The sequence below is a fragment of the Scyliorhinus torazame genome, chromosome 9 (genome assembly GCF_047496885.1).
Source record: "Scyliorhinus torazame isolate Kashiwa2021f chromosome 9, sScyTor2.1, whole genome shotgun sequence".
NCBI classification, from domain to species: domain Eukaryota; kingdom Metazoa; phylum Chordata; class Chondrichthyes; order Carcharhiniformes; family Scyliorhinidae; genus Scyliorhinus; species Scyliorhinus torazame.
This window is the reverse complement of record NC_092715.1, coordinates 182,500,148-182,523,164: the sequence shown is the minus strand read 5'-3', so window position 1 is coordinate 182,523,164 and position 23,017 is coordinate 182,500,148. Positions and strand designations below refer to the sequence as shown.

At 44.9% G+C, this 23,017-nt stretch overlaps 1 protein-coding gene across 5 annotated transcripts in view; it reads right to left on the bottom strand.

The window, feature by feature from the left end:
• Window positions 1-23,017, bottom strand: part of dock8 (dedicator of cytokinesis 8) — a 451,209-nt gene that overhangs the window by 235,728 nt on the left and 192,464 nt on the right. For all 5 annotated transcript variants that reach the window (XM_072516863.1, XM_072516865.1, XM_072516864.1 and 2 more), the window contains exons 8-13: window positions 22,351-22,417; window positions 18,986-19,135; window positions 17,675-17,755; window positions 14,264-14,420; window positions 14,024-14,160; window positions 5,161-5,254 (exon numbers count right to left, since the gene is read on the bottom strand). In XM_072516863.1, coding sequence (XP_072372964.1) covers window positions 5,161-5,254; window positions 14,024-14,160; window positions 14,264-14,420; window positions 17,675-17,755; window positions 18,986-19,135; window positions 22,351-22,417 — 686 coding nt within the window. The remainder of the gene's footprint in view (window positions 1-5,160; window positions 5,255-14,023; window positions 14,161-14,263; window positions 14,421-17,674; window positions 17,756-18,985; window positions 19,136-22,350; window positions 22,418-23,017) is intronic.

Genomic DNA, 23,017 nt, shown 5'->3' with positions numbered 1-23,017 from the left:
AAACATCTGGCGCAATTCACCCAAAAAAATGACTCAGTACCATTTTGGGTGCATTTGGTGGGGTGTTTCTCAACAGCTTTTTGGATGAGGCCCGGACCAGTATTCACCCACAGTTAACCATGGGCGGGATTCTCTAACCATGTCCGCCCGGTGATCAGAGAATCCCCCCTGAGGTCAATGGACTTCTCCGTTGTCCGCCTCTCGCCCGTGGTGTTCTTGCGGTAGGCGGGGCGGAAGAATCCAGCCCCATGTGTTTGGGTCTGGGGGAGTTTCTCCCTGGTCTAGTCCACATTTAGAAATTTTTTCTGCAGTGTGGAGCTGAACTCACCGGCGAGAGTGGCTCCTCGGATATCGGGGCGCCATTTTGAAAGTGAGCTTGTAGGTCCCCCTCACCCCTGGACAATGCCATCGCCTCCCCAGCAACAAGTGAGCCCATCTACTTTCAGGCCCCCTTCATTGCCCCTTTCAGGAGTCCCCTTCACTCCCCTGAACTTTATGAAGCCCATTCATACCCCTCTTTCATGGGCATGCCCCCCCTCAGGCCTCAATCTTGGCCAGTGTCAATCTGGCACCTGGACACCCTCGCACTGCCAGCCAGGCACCTGGGCAGTTCCCCACCCAGCTGCCAGGATACTACCCTGCCCTGTCTCCAATCACCAGGGGAGGGGGGGGCGCTATAATGGCCTTCAAGGCCCCCGGAGTGGCCACCACATCTGGTACTAACCAGGGCCTGCGTGAGGCCTCACACCCGGTGCAGCCAGTGACACCTACGTTCCGGGATAATGTGGCCTCAACTAAACTGTGCATATTTAAATTAGTCTAATGCCCCATTTAAACATTATATGAATCATGTCCTCGGAGATCGCGCCAGATACCGCGGGTCGGGTGACTCGTGTGAGGCTTCGTGCACGACGCAAAGTCCAATTTGAACCTCCCCCGGATTGCACACGATGCACCCGGATTGGCGACGGGCACAACGCTTTTGATAAATCGCACACCACTATTAATTCTCAAATGTTACCCTCCCATCTGATACAGAAATCCTTCAGCATGGGAAGAGAGACAAGTTCAACCCCAGTAGCTATGTAAGAAATCGCTACTAATAACCGCATTAAATCTTTATCGATTTATGGAATATTACAGAAATAGCTCACTATCTCTCTCTTGTGAAGAAAACTCAAAGCAGCTTTCTGGGTAATTAACACAGCACAGACCTGTTCCCTCTGCCAAGGAAATGTCTCTAATACAGACCCTGAAACAAGAGATTTCTAACCCGGATACGATTGGATCTCAGGACACAGACCCAAAAGCAGTTGTCTGTGTGAAGGTTGATACAGGCTGTCAAGAGCAAAGAGATTTTGAAGTGATCGACACTGGCTTTAGCCCAACACCACACTCTGGCTGACACCAGGGGAGTCATTCTCCGCCGGCGGGAGTCTCCGTTTTGCCGGCGCCGGGGGGTTTCCCGACGGCGTGGGGCTGCCCCACAATGGGAAACCCCATTGACCGGCCGGTGTTACGGAGACTCCCGCCAGCCGGTCGGGGCAGAAATGTGGCGGGGCGGGTAGGAGAATTTCGCCCCAGTTAACCGTTCAGAGGAGACTGCTGTCACCAGCTATAGAGACCAGCACTCCTCTGAATTTGATCTCAGTGTACCCGAACAGGCACCAGAGTGTGGCAACTAGGGAATTTTCACAGTAACTTCATTTTAGTGTTAATGTAAGCCTACTTGTGACACAAATAAAGATTTAAAAACATTTTTTTTAGAGTATCCAATTGTTATTGTTTTTTCCAATTAAGGGGCAATTTTAGCATGGCCAGTCCACCTAACCTGCACATCTTTGGGTTGTGGGGGTGAAACCCACGCAGATACGGGGTTTATTTAAATGAGTTGAATGGCTCATTCAGATATGATTATCTGGATCATGCCCAGCAATGCATCAGGCATAGCACGTTGGATGCATCATGCGCGGCTCGCCGCCCAGTGCAAAACCAGTTTTAGGTCTCTCCCACTATGCACCCGGTATAACTGACACAACGCGGTGGTTCCCAAGCGAGCACGTTTGGCTGTGTGTTTCCCGGCACTTGCAGTGCCCGATCACGTGCACGCAAAAAAATGCCAGCTTGGCACCTTGTCAGTGCCAACCTGGCATCTTGTCAGTGCCACCTGGGCATCTTGGCAGTTCCTGGTGGCACATAGATGGCACTAGCAGGGTGCCCATGTGGCACCAGTAATGCCAGGGCAACATCCTGCCCAAAGGGCATGCTACTGGGGGCCTCTGACCCCTTTGAGAATATTTTATCATGTAAGTTTAAACGGAGTTTCGATGGTGTATGATAATTTTTTAAGTATTCAAATTTGTGTTTCAGGTTTTTGTATGGCTTTAACTATGTTTTCAATGCAATGATTTATCAGCATTGTACAAAGGTTCAGATGCAGTACAGTCCTTTCTCCAATGGCTACAGTCCTCTTCTGTACTCTACTGTAAATGACATAAGATATGAATGTATGTAGCGGACCCTGTGGTTTCATTTTCACATTGATTTAACATCCGGCTATTTGTTGAGCATATGAAGAACTCCGCAAGTATCCGTTCGATAGAGAACCAGAAAGCCCCATAGTAACACTGGCAAGTCTTGGAAAAACTCAGGAAATGAAAAGAAAACAGGCATTCAACATTCTTTTTCAAATAAATTGCCCCTATTAAATTCTCATTAACTATCAATAAAACACAGCTAGCAAACGTTCCATTGAAGAAACCTTCGATATACTTTAAAAAAATATATATATTTTTATTCTCCTCCTTTTTCACATTTTCTCCTGCATTTACACCCATCAACAATAAGCAATAATTAGCAACAGATATGTCAATCCTCATAACAGTAACAACGCTCCCATCCTCCCACCAACCCCAAATATCAGCCCGCATGTTTACATAAACAAATGACAAAAAGGAATCAGGAATTATCCATAGTCACCCTTAATCTACACAGCCCCCCTCCCCGCCCCAACCCTCCCACCTATCCCCCCCCCCAACTAATGTTCGATGTTATCCAGTTCTTGAAAGTGCATAATAAATAGTGTCCATGATTTGTAGAACCCCTCCGAGCTTCCCCTCAGTTCGAACTTAACCTTCTCAAGAGTCAAGTATTCCAACAGGTCCCCCCGCCAGGGCACTGAGTGAAGAGGCTGCTCTCCATCCCAGCAGGATCCGCCTTCGGGCGATCAACGAGGTGAAGGCTATGATATCTGCCTCCGCACCCGTTTCCAACCCTGGCTGGTCAGACACCCTGAATATGGCCTCCCGGGGACCCGGGTCCAGTTTCACAGGCACCACCTTGGAAATTACCCTAAAAACCTCCTTCCAGTAATCCTTTGGACAGGACCAAAACATATGAACGTGATTAGCGGGCACCTCCCCGCAACGCTCACACACATCTTCTACTCCTTCAAAAAATCGGCTCATCCTCGCCCTCGTGAGGTGCGCTCTATATACCACTTTCAGCTGTATCAGCCCCAACCTCGCACATGAGGTGGAGGCATTCACTCTCCGGAGCACCTCACACCAGACCCCCTCCTCTATAACCTCTCCCAGCTCTTCCTCCCACTTTGCTTTGAACCCTTCCAGTGGTGCCTTATCCTCTTCCAGAATAGCTCCGTACACCGCTGACACTGCCCCCTTCTCCAGTCCCCTTAAACCTTCAATATACTTAACATTTTTTTTTAAAATCACAAAGGAAGATAACATAATTTTAGTCTCAGAAAACCATCAATCAAACAAAGCTAACAGTCCCCCTTTACAGCAACTTAAGCAACCCTCAAAGGGCTGAGTCCATCGGTCATTTTTTGAATTCAGCCAAGCATTCCTAATCTGGCGATATACCAACTGTATTGTTATGGGCGAAGCTTTTCAGAACCCCAAAATGTATCATGGAGTTCAACGAACCTCTCCCTTTAATGTATTTGTTGCTTTTCCTAGCACATGGCTTGTTCCCTAGATGTGGGATTACAATTATGGACACGTGGGTTTTTAAACACAAAACACTGTTTATTCCATGAACTCAACTTAACATCTTAAATAAACATTGGATCTCTTAACACCCCTTACTTCAAAGATAACTCAGAAAATATTGCAACAGTAAATAACTCCTTAAACTGTTCCTTCAAACTTCCAAGAGACTTAACACCTTTAAACAAAATCACTTCAGGCTAAAGGCTTTACTTTAAATCACCCAAATGATCCCGAGATAGTCTTTCATAGCAGAGATCCAGCTCACTGCAAAAACAGACACACACACACAGCTCTTTCCTTCCAAACTGCAAAATGGCTGAACTGAGCTGAGCTCCACCCACTCTATGACATCACTGTTTTCTTAAAGGTACATTGCTTAAGACATCCAGTTCTTAAAGGCACTCTCGCATGACAGTATCAACAAAAGTAGGTGGGACAGATAATCAGACATCTGTTTTGCTAGGTGGCCTAAATATGAATGTTAACAGAGATTTATAATGGACTCAGGCTGTTTATTTTATGAACAATATAAAGACTTTCCAGTGTTACTTCAGAGCTCACTTGTTCAACACTTAATCAATACTGGTAAGGTGGTTATGGAGGATGCGTGAGTGTTTGGGAGGGACATGAATACTATGGAGGTGATATAGAGTGCATGGGTGGTCTGGAGGAAGCATGGGGGTGGGGGGGTTGGGTGAGGTGAGGGATCAGAACTGGAATCATGTCTCAGTGGACAGAGGTGGGCCTTCTAACCTGTCCATCTCTGCATTTACCAGCTCTGTTGTTGCCTCAGGCCTGCTTTGGGAGTCCGTTTCCAGTGGACCTGTTTCAGGCCTGTGCCTCCGTCCTCAGGATGAAAATATGACAGGTGGGCACGACTAGGGCAGAGGCAAAACCACATTTCCAACTCCCAATTCCTGGCTGGAAGACAAGTATCTGGCCCCTTGTTTCCTTTATCGAGACCTGCATAGGCCATCCTAAAATAACTGGATTCAATCAAATTTTGATACACAGGAAGTCAATCGGAATACGTCCAATGGTGTAAATTCAACTTTTCAGCTCAATTCCTCATTAATTTTTAAACTAAATGTCAACTTCAAACCAGGCCTGATGTACTTTACAGTTTAAATGAAGTAGAGCTGATTACCTGATATTGGCCGCAATCTTCTTAGGGATGCAGAAGATCTTTTTAATTCAGCTAAAAACTTGAGCAAATCTTCGTCATTTAGCCTATCACCTTCCTGTAAATAACACAAAGAAAACTTAACACTTTTGGGTCCATCCGAGGATTGTTGAATGGTGGAATGAAAAAGGTTAAAAGTGTTCCATTCAGAAGTGTTTAAGTATTAAAAATATTTAACCTAACTTGGTTTTAAAGGTATTTTAAATGCATTTATTTAATCTTTCCTCGCTTTTTCACTCTGAATAGGATTCAGCGAAAGACTGAAGATTGTATGGAGGGAGTAACTTTATCTTCGAAAGTAGTTCCCCTATAAAAAGGGATGTTGATGGTGTCTTCAGTTTTGCAGGTATGCCTATTTTGTGATTGATGTGGAGATGCTGGCGTTGGACTGGGGTGAGCACAGTAAGATGTCTTACAACATCAGGTTAAAGTCCAACAGGTTTGTTTCGAATCACTAGCTTTCGGAGCACAGCTCCTTCCTCAGGTGAAATCTGAGGAAGGAGCTGTGCTCCGAAAGCTAGTGATTCGAAACAAACCTGTTGGACTTTAACCTGGTGTTGTAAGACATCTTACTATTTTGTGATTGTCATCGTATTTTGTTCCTGCCTCTACATGCTATTGCTTAACCTTGCTTGTAATGACACATTGCAAAATGTTATGTGATAGGCACGAATTCAAGAAACTCTTGTGACATAATTACCAAAGATTTCCTGATGAATGTGAAACTGTAACCTTGAAACTTCAATGCTTTCAGGAAAGGCAAGAAAAGAGAGCCTGTCACTTAGTTTTACAGTTCAGAACGAGGCCCTTCGGCCCATCATGTCTGTGCTGGCAATTAAGCACCTATCTATTCTAATCCAATTTTCCTGCACTTGGTCAGTAGCCTTGTATGCTATGGTATTTCAAGTGCTCATCTAAATGCTTCTTAAATGTTGCAAGGTTTTCCACCTCTACCAAACTTTCAGGCAGTGAGTTCCAGATTCCCACCACCCTCTGGGTGAAAAAGGGTTTCCTCAAATTCCCACTAAATCTCCTGCCCTATGCTTCCTGGTTATATCTATGTCCTTCATACATTTGTACACCTTAATCCGGTTCCCCCTCAGCCTTCTCTGCACTAAGGAGAACACCGCAGGCTAGCCAGCCTCCTGAAATTCTCCAGCCTAGGAAACGTCCTGGTGAATCTTCTGTGCACCCTTTCTAGTGCAATCACATCCTTTCTATAGTGTAGCAACTAGAGTTCTCTGCATTTCTTAGCATCCTGCCAGTCATTGTATAGTCCCTCGACTCGTTAGTTATCCCAAAATGTATCACTTCACAATTTTCAGGGTTAAATTCCATTTACCACTGTCCTGCTCATTTGAGCAACCTCTCTATATCATCCTGTAATCTAAGGCTTTCCTCCTTGCTATTTGCCATATCATCAAATTTTGTGTCATCTGCAAACTTACTGATCATACCACCCACATTCCCACTGAGATCATTAATGCACACCACAAACAGCAAGGTATACCCAGAACCGATCCCTGTGGTACACCACGACATAGACTTCTAGTCAAAAAAAACACCTTTGACCAACACCCTCTGCCTCTTGCCACAAAGCCAATTTTGGATCCAATTTGCCAAATTGTCCTGGATTTCATGGGGCTCTTATCTTTTTGATCAGTCTCCCATGCGAGACCTTGTTAAAGGTCCCATGTAGACTATATCAATGTCACTGCCCTCATCTACACACCAAGTCACCTCCTCGAAAAATTCAATCAAATGAGTTGTACATGATTTCCCCTCAACATAGCCATGCTATAATGACCCTATTGTGTTCACACTTCTGAGATCTGCCAACAAATCTGCTCCTATATCTCTCCCTCACTGTTTGGCGGCTTATAGTACTCTCTCAGCACCATGATTGCTCCCTTTGTGCTTGTAAGTTTCACCCATTTGGCCGAGCAGCATGATAACATATCACCCTTCCTCACTGTAATAATTGATACATTGATCATTGTTGCTATACCACCTCCCCCATCTCACCTGATAATTCTGTACCACGGAATATTGAGCTGCCAGTCTTCCCCTCTGACAACCATGTCTCCGTGATAGCAATATCATACTCCCATGAATTAACAACACTCAGTTCATTGGCCCTACCCGCAAGACGGTATGGGCAGCACGGTAGCATTGTGGATAGCACAATTGCTTCACAGCTCCAGGGTCCCAGGTTCGATTCCGGCTTGGGTCACTGTCTGTGCGGAGTCTGCACATCCTCCCCGTGTGTGCGTGGGTTTCCTCCCGGTGCTCCGGTTTCCTCCCACAGTCCAAAGATGTGTAGGTTAGGTGGATTGGCCATGATAAATTGCCCTTAGTGTCCAAAATTGCCCTTAGTGTTTGGTGGGGTTACTGGGTTATGGGGATAGGGTGGAGATGTTGACCTTGGGTAGGGTGCTCTTTCCAAGAGCCGGTGCAGACTCGATGGGCCGAATGACCTCCTTCTACACTGTAAATTCTATGAAAAGACTCCTAGCATTAAAATGTCACCCAGCCTTGCCATATTCCCTTGTGTCTCAACAGGTCACTCATTGCACTACCTCCCATACTGACTTGGGTTTTCTTCTATATTTGGCTGTGCAAGACCCCCCTACTGTACCTCCACACTGTGACCCCACCCCCCTGCCAATTTAGTTTAAACACATCTTGCCCCCCCACGACAATTTAGTTTAAACATATCTTGCTCCCCCGCATTCTGATTTAGGTGCAACCTGTCCATCTCATACAGGTCCGACCTTCCATTGAAATGGCTCCAGTGATCCAGGAAACTAAAACCTCCCTCCTGCACCAACCCTTCAGCCACGCATTCATCTGCTCTATCCTCCTATTACTATACTCACGAGCATATGGCACTGGTAGTAATCCAGAGATCTTTGAGGTCCTGCTTTTCAATCTGCTACCTATCACAGAAAACTAGAGTACAGAAGAGGCCCTTCGGCCCATCGAGTCTGCACCGACACATGAAAGGCCCTGAATCCCACTTGGCCTATAGCCTTGAATGTTATGGCGTGCCAAATCCTCATCCAAGCATCCCGCCTCTACCATCCTCCCAGGCAGTGCATTCCAGACCATCACCACTCTCGGGGTAAAAAAGCTTTCCCTCAAATCCCCCCTAAACCTCCCACCCCTCACTTTGAACTTGTGTCCCCTCATAGCTGACCCTTCAACTAAGGGGAACAGCGGCTCCCTATCCACCCTGTCCATGCCCCTCATAATTATGTACACCTCAATCAGGTCACCCCTCAGTCTTCTCTGCTCCAGAGCCAATAACCCACACCTATCCAACATCTGATTATAACTTACATGTTCCATCCCAGGCAACATTCTGGTGAAACATCTCTACAATCCCCCTCCCCCCTCCCTCTAGTGCAACTCCATCTTTCCTATAACGTGGCAACCAGAATTGCACACATTACTCCAGCTGTGGCCTCACCAAAGTTCCTAGTTCCCTAAATTCTTGCTGCAGGATCTTATTCCTCTTTCTGCCTATGCAGTTGGTACCAATATGAACCACAACCTCTGACTGGTCACCCTCCCCCTTGAATATGCCCTGCAGCTGTTCCGTGACATCCTTGACCCTGGCACCAGGGAGGCAGCACACCATCCTGGAGTCACGTCTGCAGCTGCAGAAGCACCTGTCTGCACCCCTCACTATCTGCACCCCTCACTGTCTGCACCGTCCTACCACTATTGCTCTTCTACTCTTACTCCTCCCTCCTTGTGCAGCTGAGCCACCCACAGTGCCGTGAACTTGGCTCTGGCTGCACTCATCAGAGGAACTGTCAATCTCACCGTTTCCCACAGAAAAATGGTTCTCAAGTGAGATGCACTTTGGGGCTTTGCTGACTACCTGGCTGCCCTCTTGGCTTCTGACTGGCGCTCACCCATTCCCTCTCGGACTGCAATTGCTTAAGCTGTGGGGTGACCACACCTAAAAATATTCTCTGAACTCTCAACCTTGCGGATGCACCACTGTAGCCCCAGGCAATACTTTAGCTCTGAAACCCGGCTTTCAAGCTGGTCCAACTGATGGCACTTCCTGCAAATGTGGTCATCCAAACTGCATGGAGCGTCAAGGAATTCCCACATACTGCAGGTCATGCAGCACACAGCACTGAGCTCCCCAGTCATACAAAAAGATGCTTCCGTTAAATAATTTTTCCACTTGGAATAAATTTAATTTTTTTTTAAGCTAGAACTCTTACTTTTCCAAAATGTAGCTTCAAATTGAGAATATCAACTTACCTACTACTTACCTATCAGCTCTCTCTGCCTTGTAGCGTGTACTCCAGCTCGAGGTGTTGCTGACTGCCCAGTGTTCTCCTCTTGCACTCTCCTCGAGTACTCTCCACTACTATGCCTTTCTCTCTGCTCTTCATTGAAGTCTCCCCTCTCTCTCTCTCCATGCTCTTTACTGAAGTCTCACTTCCCTCCCTTCACTTTTTATTCAACTCTTGCATCTCTCGCTCTGTGTGCTGTTTAAGTCTCGCCTCTCACTCCATGCTCCTTAATGTGATCGAATGATGTATATATTTCCAGTTTTAATTAGATAGATGTCTCTTTGAATCCAGTAATAATACATCCATTGTGTTTCCTCACTCTCCCACCATATCATCAGAAGATCGATGAAAGAGAGAAACAGCCTAAATAGCCCATAAAAACTACTTGCATAAGATTTTAACAACTAGCAAAAACAGAATCTTCTTGCATCTCTCTTTGACAATACATTGCATCAGTTGTACAGAAATAATTCAAACATGATGACGTTGGTTTAATTTGAATACACTGACAGTGCCTTGTTAAATTTGACGAAACAGGTCTGGCAACTCTTTTCCAGGCTGAGGAAAAGTCACTAGATTAACAAAAACAAAGAACAAAGAAATGTACAGCACAGGAACAGGCCCTTCGGCCCTCCAAGCCCGTGCCGACCATACTGCCCGACTAAACTACAATCTTCTACACTTCCTGGGTCCGTATCCTTCTATTCCCATCCTATTCATATATTTGTCAAGATGCCCCTTAAATGTCCCTATCGTCCCTGCCTCCACTACCTCCTCCGGTAGTGAGTTCCAGGCACCCACTACCCTCTGCGTAAAAAACTTGCCTCGTACATCTACTCTAAACCTTGCCCCTCTCACCTTAAACCTATGCCCCCTAGTAATTGACCCCTCTACCCTGGGGAAAAGCCTCTGACTATCCACTCTGTCTATGCCCCTCATAATTTTGTATACCTCTATCAGGTCGCCCCTCAACCTCCTTCGTTCCAGTGAGAACAAACCGAGTTTATTCAATCGCTCCTCATAGCTTATGCCCTCCATACCAGGCAACATTCTGGTAAATCTCTTCTGCACCCTCTCTAAAGCCTCCACATCCTGCTGGTAGTGTGGCGACCAGAATTGAACACTATACTCCAAGTGTGGCCTAACTAAGGTTCTATACAGCTGCAACATGACTTGCCAATTCTTATACTCAATGCCCCGGCCAATGAAGGCAAGCATGCCGTATGCCTTCTTGACTACCTTCTCCACCTGTGTAGCCCCTTTCAGTGATCTGTGGACCTGTACTCCTAGATCTCTTTGACTTTCAATACTCTTGAGGGTTCTACCATTCACTGTATATTCCCTACCTGCATTAGCCCTTCCAAAATGCATTACCTCACATTTGTCCAGGTTAAACTCCATCTGCCATCTCTCCGCCCAAGTCTCCAGACAATCTAAATCCTGCTGTATCCTCAGACAGTCCTCATCGCTATCCGCAATTCCACCAACCTTTGTGTCGTCTGCAAACTTACTAATCAGACCAGTTACATTTTCCTCCAAATCATTTATATATACTACAAAGAGCAAAGGTCCCAGCACTGATCCCTGTGGAACACCACTGGTCACAGCCCTCCAATTAGAAAAGCATCCCTCCATTGCTACCCTCTGCCTTCTATGGCCTAGCCAGTTCTGTATCCACCTTGCCAGTTCACCCCTGATCCCGTGTGACTTCACCTTTTGTACTAGTCTACCATGAGGGACCTTGTCAAAGGCCTTACTGAAGTCCATATAGACAACATCTACTGCCCTACCTGCATCAATCATCTTAGTGACCTCCTCGAAAAACTCTATCAAGTTAGTGAGACACGACCTCCCCTTCACAAAACCGTGCTGCCTCTCACTAATACGTCCATTTGCTTCCAAATGGGAGTAGATCCTGTCTCGAAGAATTCTCTCCAGTAATTTCCCTACCACTGAAGTAAGGCTCACCGGCCTGTAGTTCCCGGGATTATCCCTGCCACCCTTCTTAAACAGAGGAACAACATTGGCTATTCTCCAGTCCTCCGGGACATCCCCTGAAGACAGCGAGGATCCAAAGATTTCTGTCAAGGCCTCAGCAATTTCCTCTCCAGCCTCCTTCAGTATTCTGGGGTAGATCCCATCCGGCCCTGGGGACTTATCTACCTTAATATTTTTTAAGACACCCAACACCTCGTCTTTTTGGATCACAATGTGACCCAGGCTATCTACACCCCCTTCTCCAGACTCAACATCTACCAATTCCTTCTCTTTGGTGAATACTGATGCAAAGTATTCATTTAGTACCTCGCCCATTTCCTCTGGCTCCACACATAGATTCCCTTGCCTATCCTTCAGTGGGCCAACCCTTTCCCTGGCTACCCTCTTACTTTTTATGTAAGTGTAAAAAGCCTTGGGATTTTCCTTAACCCTATTTGCCAATGCCTTTTCATGACCCCTTCTAGCCCTCCTGACTCCTTGCTTAAGTTCCTTCCTACTTTCCTTATATGCCACACAGGCTTCGTCTGTTCCCAGCCTTTTAGCCCTGACAAATGCCTCCTTTTTCTTTTTGACGAGGCCTACAATATCACTCGTCATCCAAGGTTCCCGAAAATTGCCGTATTTATCTTTCTTCCTCACAGGAACATGCCTGTCCTGTATTCCTTTCAACTGACACTTGAAAGCCTCCCACATGTCAGATGTTGATTTGCCCTCAAACATCCGCCCCCAATCTATGTTCTTCAGTTCCCGCCTAATATTGTTATAATTAGCCTTCCCCCAATTTAGCACATTCATCCTCGGACCACTCTTATCCTTGTCCACCAGTACTTTAAAACTTACTGAATTGTGGTCACTGTTACCGAAATGCTCCCCTACTGAAACATCTACCACCTGGCCGGGCTCATTCCCCAATACCAGGTCCAGTACCGCCCCTTCCCTAGTTGGACTGTTTACATATTGTTTTAAGAAGCCCTCCTGGATGCTCCTTACAAACTCTGCCCCGTCTAAGCCCCTGGCACTAAGTGAGTCCCAGTCAATATTGGGGAAGTTGAAGTCTCCCATCACCACAACCCTGTTGTTTTTACTCTTTTCCAAAATCTGTCTACCTATCTGCTCCTCTATCTCCCGCTGGCTGTTGGGAGGCCTGTAGTATACCCCCAACATTGTGACTGCACCCTTCTTATTCCTGATCTCTACCCATATAGCCTCACTGCCCTCTGAGGTGTCCTCTCGCTGTATAGCTGTGATACTCTCCTGAACAAGTAGCGCAACTCCGCCTCCCCTTTTACATCCCCCTCTATCCCGCCTGAAACATCTAAATCCTGGAACGTTTAGCTGCCAATCCTGCCCTTCCCTCAACCAGGTCTCTGTAATGGCAACAACATCATAGTTCCAAGTAGTAATCCAAGCTCTAAGTTCATCTGCCTTACCCGTAATGCTCCTTGCATTAAAACATATGCACTTCAGGCCACCAGACCCGCTGTGTTCAGCAACTTCTCCCCGTCTGCGCTGCCTCAGAGCCACACTGTCCCTATTCCCTAGTTCTCCCTCAATGCTCTCACCTTCTGACCTATTGCTCCCGTGCCCACCCCCCTGCCATACTAGTTTAAACCCTCCCGTGTGACACTAGCAAACCTCGCGGCCAGGATATTTATGCCTCTCCGGTTTAGATGCAACCCGTCCATCTTATACAGGTCACACCTGCCCCGGAAGAGCTCCCAGTGGTCCAGATAACAGAAACCCTCCCTCTTACACCAGCTGTTTAGCCACGTGTTTGTCTGCTCTATCTTCCTATTTCTAGCCTCACTGGCACGTGGCACAGGGAGTAATCCCGAGATTACAACCCTCGAGGTCCTGTCTTTTAACTTTCTGCCTAGCTCCCTGAACTCCTGCTGCAGGAGTTACTTACACTGGGTCAGCATAGTTCAGAATAATTAAATGAAACATTGTCTACTGTAATTATTCAAGTATGTTAAATGGCTGTTATTTATGTACTTGAAAAATAAGTAAAGTAAATGTGCTCAATATTTTAAACTTGGAACAAGACCTTTGTCATGTTCAACCACTTTTTGGAGCCATTGAATAAGTCCTGTAACTAAAAGCAACTACTTAATAGTGCTTTATCTTTCAGACATGTATTAAAGGCTTAGCAAGATATCTAGGCAAAGAGAGACACCTATTGGTAAATCTGTGCTCCCAAGTCCTAGAAACCCATGCCTCACAGCCCAAGAAACTGTCTATTTTGTTCTTACTTTTACTCTTGTCGCCTTGTCTTGGCTAAGTTTTGTGGGCATGGAGGCTATAGTAAAGCAATGATTCCTCCCTGATGGATAAATTCCAAATCAGAGCAGAACCTAAGTGAATGGCATGATGGATTTCACTTTCACATGTGGTCTGTGAGGTGTCTTGATGTCTTGATGTGTGGCTCAAAAGAAAACTTCAAAATGCCTTTAACTGTAATCCTGCATGAGGTGAAAAACACCAGACAGCGAGACAGAACTGAAAAGTACCTGTTTAAAGAAGTTATTGATGGTAATTGTGGCAGTTTTGAAGTTGGACAGATTATACTGATCTTCCAGAAGAGCTGACCTCTCAGAAAGTCGCCTTTGATGTGTGAAAGTTTTCTTGTCACCACTGTTTCCTTTACCTTGTTAGGGTACAACAGAAAAATAAAAGTACTTTATTATAGTTCGCAACACAGAAAATGTTTAAATTCCACTGCAGTGAGAATTTATTTTTTTCTATATTACCATTGATGTTTTCAACCTCCATTGAATCTCTGTCTGATACTGTGTTGACCACATTCATGATGTTTATGTTAGCCCAGGCAAATGGCATGCGGTATTTCCCGAGTCGCTGACAAAAGGACTCTGCTTGAGATTTAAGCTTCTCAATTTTATCTTTATTCTGGGGGGGGGGGGGGGGGAGAAAAAAATTAAAAACTTATAAGGAGCACATTAATGATTTCAGAGGAACATAAGAAATGAAAAGGACATTCACCTCCTTTCAAGCCTGTTCCACTATACAATTTCCTATTACAATGGTGACTTTGTTTAAAGAGTACCTCAGTGGTTTAAAGCACTTTAGGGTATTATAAAGTCATCAAAGGCATCCATAACTGCCAGTCTTTCTTTCTTAGATCATGGCTGACTTGTATCTCAACACCATTGATCCGTATACACTGATAAACATGTGTAACAAAAACCTACTGATCTCAATCTTAAAAGCTCCAATTGACCCAACACTATGAGGCAAGTTTTAAGAAGCAGCACAGTGGTTAGCACTGCTGCTTCACTGCGCTAGGGTCCCAGGTTCGATTCCTGGCTTGGGTCACTGTCTGTGTGGTGCCTGCACGTTCTCCCAGTGTCTGTGTGGGTTTCCTGCGGGTTCCCTGCGGGTTCTCCGGTTTCCTCCCACAGTCCAAAGATGTGCGGGTTAGGTGGATTGGCCATGCTAAATTGCCCTTAGTGTCCAAAAAAAAGGTTAATTGGGGTTACTGGTTAAGGGGATGGGGTGAAGGAGGAGTGTGCTTGAGTGGGGTGCTCTTTCCAAGGGTCGGTGCAGACTCGATGGGCCGAACGGCCCCCTTGTGCACTGTACATTCTATGATTCTATGATCTACATAGATAGATACAAGGATAGCTGAGGGACAGAAAAGAGAATAAGGATATAAACAAATCTTTTTTGGGTTAGCAGGATGTGGATAATACTATTCCCAGGAATCTGTTCCAGGACCTCCTGTATTTTTAAATTTATATAAAATTGTGGATGCAGGTTCAAGGCAACTGATAAAAAGTTTGTTGTTGGTACCAAATTTGAAGGCATGGCAAACTGAAAGACATACTGAACGAGGTTGTAGGAGGATCGAGGATGTTGAAGGGGTTAGCAACTGGGCAGTGAAGGATGATGATGGGTTAGCTACTGCTGGCTGAGATGGTGACTACATGTTTGCAAATTGTATTGATGTGTGTTGATCAACCTCCATGCAGAGTGCTGAAGTCATTAAGTCACAACTGAGATCAAGAAGGTGGGATTGAAATGGATGGAGATATAATGTGACAAAGACAGTACAAATATTAGCTTGGCTTTGGGTTCAGGCCAAAGATCTGCAGACGGACACATGAAGGGAACAGAGCCTAGTCAGCCAATTCAGGCTCTGTTCCCTTCATGTGCCCATCTGCAGATCTTTGGCCTGAACCCAAAGCCAAGCTGATATTTGTACTGTCTTTGTCACATTATATCTCCATCCATTTCAATCCCACCTTCTGGATCTCATTTGTGACTTAATGACTTCAGCACTCTGCATCACTGACAGAATGACTGCCCAGGAGCCGTTGCAAGTAGGCGCTCTAGTAACCAGAAAGGAGATCTAGATGGAAACAAGAACTTGTGAGGGGAATTTATGGGTAACTAAAGTTTTAAATCAACAATAAATAAATACTGCTGTGAGTTCAAAACAGTCAGTGTGTTGAGCAGTTCCTTTTGTTCAGAGGCATATTCACTGCAATTCTAGGTCCTGGGACTTAGTGTGGAAGAATGGGGAAAAGGTCGGAGGTAAAACTCTCCATAGCAGCCAGATAGAAAATGCCACTCAATGCAGAGAAATGGGAAGTAAGTGATTTCAGACAAAAGGAATTGGACTTGATGTTATGGGGAGTAAAGTTTCGGTTTTTATATGCTATTAACACAAACTCACTGCAGCTGAATCAACATAAAAGATTGGGGGAATTTTAAATTAAATTGAGTGAATTAACAATGGTTCACGGTTCAATTCACTGGATCAGGCACCACCTACAAATGGGCCACAACTCCAGGTCGACATTGGGAGATTCCGCTCAGTGCGCTGGTTTGGGAAGACTCTTCAAATTCTGTTCATTTTTTTACACTCACAGGCACTAGTACATACGTTTTTAAAGGTTTTTCATATCAGGAAACACTGGATTAGTATACACTCGTGAAACAATTAAATGATTCAGCTGTGCTTTTTTAAAGTCACCTTCAGTGATTCTTTTTTCATCCAGTTCGTCAGTTGAGGGCTAGATGTGGCTCCAATGGCGCAATCGGTTAGCGTACGGTACTTACAGTTAAGGACTAGATAACGGATTTAAAAATGATTAATTTTGGTGATACAGTTATTTTCCTCTGTATTAATAAAACCGTACCAGATTTTAAATACATTGGGAAATATGTTTTTGATGGAAAGAAATCAAAAGAAAATATTATGTTCCATGTGATAGTGGAGTCGGACACTTTAGGAACTTTCAAGCGGTTATTGGATAGGCACATGGAGCACACAAGAATGATAGGGAGTGGGATAGCTTGATCTTGGTTTTGGACAATGCTTGGCACAACATAGAGGGCCAAAGGGCCTGTTCTGTGCTGTACTGTTCTATCACACTGTCCAACTGCCTGGTCTACCTTTGTAAATCTCTTTCAGCACATTTTGGGCGTAATTTCCTGACTGCCTCAAAAAAAAGGATTCTAGGTCTTAAATATAGTGGCAGTGAATATAAAAGCAAAGATGCCTTTTGTACAAGACAGTTGGAAGAACGCATGCGTTTTCAGTCAACTCATTATAGAAATAACAGAGCACGTGCTTTTGCCTGCAAGCATGATAGAAAGCACCACGCAGAAGACCCAAAGGTTGCGCTGGGAGGGGAAATCTGGTGTTAGGGAGAGGCTTGTTTGGGGGGTGAGTGGGGTGTGTTAAGAAAATTAGGATATAAGTTACTAAAGAACCCAATAAAACTTTCTGCTCGCCACTGATCCAATCCTAAAATCTCCATCCCGCCCCCCCTATCCCATCTCCCAGCCTCTGCAATGGAGATTAGAGGCAGAGGTGGGGTCCAGTGACTGGATCTGCCCATATGCCTTCCATCGATGTTAATGGAAAAGAAACATCTACCTCTTTATTTACCTCTTTTTTCTTTTAATAAAATGAAAGATAGTGTTTCAGAGTCTGTGATTGCATTGTGTTGCGGTAAGTCAGGGCTTTTTAGGAGTATAACGTATGGTGCAAAGTTGTGTGACTCACCATTAGTTAAAATCTACATTCAAGCATGTGGGGTTGACAGGTACTAGTAGTGATAAACCTGCGAAAATCTTAAATGAAAATTGTGTAGGATCACGAAAACATTAGCAGAAAAGAAAATATCAGATACCTTTGCTGACTCGGATTCTTTCATTACCAGATATGGTTCAGCACAATCTCCGATCTCTCCCTGCTGAAGGACTTTTTCAATCTAAAAACAGCAAGAAATGAGTAAATAACTGGGACACAGGAGTATACTTAGCTGGATTAATCCACAGGTACTATCTTAAATAACAAATACATCTGTCTTGAGGCCACGGGCAGAATTCTCCGGTTTCCGACGCCAAAATCGTGTTCGGCGATCAGCCGGAGGATCCCCGTTTGCGACAGAATCGGGGGGCGGTGCCGCTTTCCCGATGCTCTGCCCCCTTCAAAGTGGCGTACTCTGGGCATGGGTCTCTCATGCTATTTTCTGTCAGGAACTCGGCATGACGGCTGCGGACTCAGTCCAGCACAGGCAGAGTCGGGGGAGAGCTGATCTGTGGGCAGGGGGACTTTGGCAGGGTCTGGCGGCACTGTTGGAGGGTGGTCCTGGGGTCGCGAGCTTGGCCAAAGTGGGGGCACTATTTGGCAGGCCGGGTCTGCGTGCACTGCCTCAAAAAAAAGGATTCTAGGTCTTAAATATAGTGGCGGTGAATATAAAAGCATAGACGCCTTTTGTACAAGACAGTTGGAAGAATCCGCCTTGCACATGTGCGGCCACGGACCCAGCAATTCCCCCGCTGTATCGGCAGCTAGAGCCGGATGCTCTACACTGCCTGCCTGCTAGCCCCCCATCAAACGGAGGATCGGTGGCCGTTTTGCGCCTATTTTTCAGTCATAAAACGCCACCCTTCTCACCCCGGCGTCAGGACATAGCCTGGAAATCGGAGTATCCAGCCCCACATCTTTATCCTACTGTTCATGTATATGTATACTCCTATTCGTGTGGATGTATTGTACACCTTCCTGGATTTTTCACCAGAAGTAAAAGGAACTGGCAGAGAGCAGGAGCTTTTTGCAGGAGCTTGTAGCACAATCAATCCTCATGAGGCGAGACGAGATGAAGTCAATCGATGGCTTCATTACGCAGACTTGTTCCCCAGCAGCTCGGTTACAGAATGCAGCTGCTGGGAGAACCCGGGTTCTTATACTCCGCCTTACTGGGTGGAGCCAGTAGGCGGCAGATCCAATCAGGACCCAGTGTCTGTCCACCAATAGCCTCTCGGCATCACTGGATACCGTACTACCCCTAATACATACCACCACATTGCTCACAAAATAAATCATGCCACATCCTGTTGGAGTGGTGGATAATTCCAGCAGGAGATCCTGGTCGAAATTGCCAGTGTAATCAAGCAACCTCTTGGCACAGGATACTCAGATAATCAAAGCACTTTACCTTAATGACCAGGTAGATGTCCGGAGAAGGGTACGTAATGGAGAAGATGGCTGATCTACTCAGACTGGATGATGCCATTTGATTTGTGTGTGGACGAAGAAAGGCCTTTATCTGGTCACTGTTCAAATCACAGTAAAAATTTTCTGAAATCTGAAAGAAAAATGACATTCACCTTTTAGTGAAGAAAACCAAAAAAGTCACTTTCCACATAATGCAGAATAATATTAACTCAACCTCTATTGGATTTGGAGTTATGGAACCAAGATGAATCAATTGAGGCAAGATTTGAGGGGCAGGATGGCTGTTATTTATTCCAATGCTCCAGCAAAAATATCTCCATTTTCTCAGACTTAATGGGCAAACTAAGGGGTGGCATTGGCTTGTACCATCTCCTACCCCAGTTTTGACCCAAGCCAGGAATCGAACCTGGGACACAGGCGCTGTGAAGCAAACAGCGCTAACCATTGTGCCACTCTGCCGCCCTCAATCTGCTCTAAAATTGTACTTACTGTCGAGCTAAATGAACAAGTTCACCCTGAAGGGAGAGCTACTTTTAATCATCTGTAGATTTTCAAATAATTAGTATGACACATTGCTGGTAGGTAAGACATGGCATCAATAAATAGTTAAGTTCTGTAGAGATATTTTAGATGCATTCAAGTACTTTTTTTTTTAAATTTAGGGTGTCCAATTCATTTTTTCCCCCCAAGTAATGGCAATTTAACGTAGCCAATCCACCTACCCGCCACATGTTTTGATTTGTAGGGATGAGACCCACGCAGACACGGAGGGAATATGCAAACTCCACACGGACAGTGACTGGGGCCGGGATCGAACCCGGGTCCTCTGCACCTGTGAGGCAGCAGTGCTAACCACTGCATCACCATGCCGTCCTTTGATGCATTAAAGTATTTAGGCCTTCCTGGTTTAATTCTAGATAATCTGGAGAAGATGAAAATGTAAAAATAGCTCCCCACTAGAAGAGATTGAGGAATAAGAAGTTAATTAAGAGAAACAGGTCTGGCACAGTGATAATTGAGAAGAGGGCTCTCCGGCAGTCTTTGATTGTTGGATATTTTTGGAGCTACCTCCATCTTATATATCCTATAAAATAGAAACATCCTGGGGGTTACCATTGACCAGAAATTGAACTGGACTAGTCACATAAATACTGTGGCTACAAGAGTAGGACAGAGGCTAGGAATCCTGCAGTAAGTAATGTACCTCCCCAAAGCCTGACCACCACCTACAAGGCACAAGTCAGGAGTGTGATGGAATACTCTCCATTTGCCTGGATGAGTGGTGCTCCAAAAACACACAAGAAGCTCGACACCATCCAGGACAAAGCAGCCTGCTTGATTGGCACCCCTTCCACAAACATCCATTCCCTCCACCACCGCTGCACAGTAGCAGCAGTGTGTATCATGTACAAGATGCACTGCAGGAACCCACCAGGCTCCATAGGAAGCATATTCCAACCCGATGACCACTAACATCTAGAAAGAGAAGGGCAGCTGGTACATGGGAACACCACCATCTGTAAGTTCCCCTCCAAATCACTCAACATCCTGACTTGGAAATATATCACCATTCCTTCACTGTCACTTCCCAATAGCACAGTGAGTGGACCTACACCACATGGACTGCAACAGTTCTAGAAGGCAGCTCACCACCACCACAGGGAATTAGGGATGGCCAACAAATGCTGGCCTAGCCAGCGATCCTGGGGCAGCATGGTGGCACAAGGTGCTGTCTCATAGCGCCAGGGACCCGGGTTCAATTCCAGCCTCGGGTGACAGTCTGTGTGGAGTTTGCACTTTCTCCTGGTGTCTGCGTGAGTTCCTCCGGGTGCTCAGGTTTCCTCCCACAGTCTAAAGATGTGCAGGTTAGGTGGATTAGCCATGCTAAATTGTACTTTCAAGTCCAAGGATGTGTAGGTTAGGTTAAAGGGTTATAGGAATAGGGCGGGTGATGTGCCATCAATGAACACAAGACGGGTAGTGAACGTAACTGAGGCTCTAATAAGCTAAACAGAAAGCCTCCTGGCCTCTGATCCCGAACTGGGGCAGAGGCGGAGGTCAGCCACCTTTATACCGAACCCGAGGGGAGGGGGAGCCATCAGGCAGTGGTTTACCACATTACGTGTAATACAGTAGCAGTTTACCAAAATACACATATAATATACTACAGTGGTTTACCACAGCGGGGAAATGGACTTGGATGGAGTGCTCTTTCAGAGGGTCGATGCAGACTCGATGGGCCGAATGGCCTCCTTCTGCACTGTAGGGTTCTGTGATTCTAAACATGAATTTAAAAAGGCCACATGCCTGCTTTCACTCATTAGCTGTTGAAACCTTTAACCAATCCTTTGTTACCTTGAGACTTGACTATTCTAATCTATCTGGCTTCCAATTTTCCACTGTCCATAAACCAAAGCTCATCCCGGACTTTGCAGTCCATATCCTAACCCACCACTTGAGTTTGCTTAATCTCATCCAGCCTTGCAACCCGGAGATATCTGCACTCTTCCAATGGTGACTCATGAGCATCACTGATTTTAATTGTTCCACCGTTGGCAGTCGTGCCTTGAGCTGTCAAGTCCCGAAGCTCTGAATTTCTTTCTGAACGCTTTCCTCCTCTCTATCCCTCTTTTCACCAAGACATTCCTTAAAACCTCCCTTTTCGGCGCAGCTTATGGTTATCAGCCATAATATCTGCCTTTGTGATCCCGTATCAAGTTTTGTTTGATTTGATAATGCTCCTGTGAAGCACCTTGGGATGTTTTAATACATTAATTGTGTTCAGTAACTTTTAAAATTTATTTGTGGGATGTACTGCTGACAGGACCAGCATTTACTGACCATCTCAAATTGCCCTTGGGAAGATGGTGGGAGATGCCTTCTTGAATCGCTGCAGTCCATATGGAGGACATACACCTGAAGCAGGAAATTCTGGTGGCTACAGTAGCTTCTATTACATCGGAGTGCAAACTTGAGCAACTACTTCCTTTATTGATTTTTTTTTTAAATCAAAGAGAAGTTGAAAATATTAAATGAAGTTATTGGTCTTTGACATGTTTGCTGGCTCTGCGTTTTTCATTACTTCACATTCAGCTTCCCTACAAATAAAACTGGATTCAATTCCTTTCTTAAAGAAATAGTTTACTAAATAATAACAATATATAATATAAATTATACAGTTGTGTATTGGCAGTGGAGGGTGGTTGATGGAAAGGCAGAACAATTAACATGTTTTGTTTCAAAAGGGTCAGCTTAGGCAACAGGTTACAGGCGCAATGATTTACACAAGGTAAAAAATGTCCTTCATAAATAGCAATATATATACACACACATCTGAGAAATTACCTTTTTTTTCTCTTTTAAGTCGTACAAGGCTAAACTGGCAAACAGTGGCTCTACTTCAATTTCAAACCTGTCAGGGAAAAGATGAAAAGATGCATGAGAAATTTGACAACAGCAATTTAGAACAAACTGGTTGTCAAGAATTTCAAAGAAGGTACGTTTCAGAAACATTCCTTATACTTGTTAAGGCAAAACCTTAACATCACAACATAGTTCATCCACTATGAACTTTTGCAGCTGCCGTTTTTAAGTACACAGTTTAGTTTGAAGATTTTTGCAGTCACATCTCATTAAAAAAAAATCTTAAATAAAAATATACGAATGCAACAAGAATAAATATTGCCTTTCTGAAATTGCAAATAGGTCAGGAAAACTACATGAATACCACATTGAACTTGAAAAGAAAGTATCATAATGATAAAAACAATGATGGATGGTCTTAATCACTGACATAATAACAATAATATCAAAGCTGCACCATTTAAACACGCTAATGTTCAAACTACAATCCAATTCATTTGCCATTAAAAAGAGGAAATGCAAGAAATACTTAGTGAGTCAGGCAATTTCTGTGGAAAGAGAAACAGAGTTAACGTTTCAGATCAATGACCTTTCATCTGAATTAGAAAACGTTAGAGATGTTACAGGCTTTAAGGAAGTACAGTGGCAG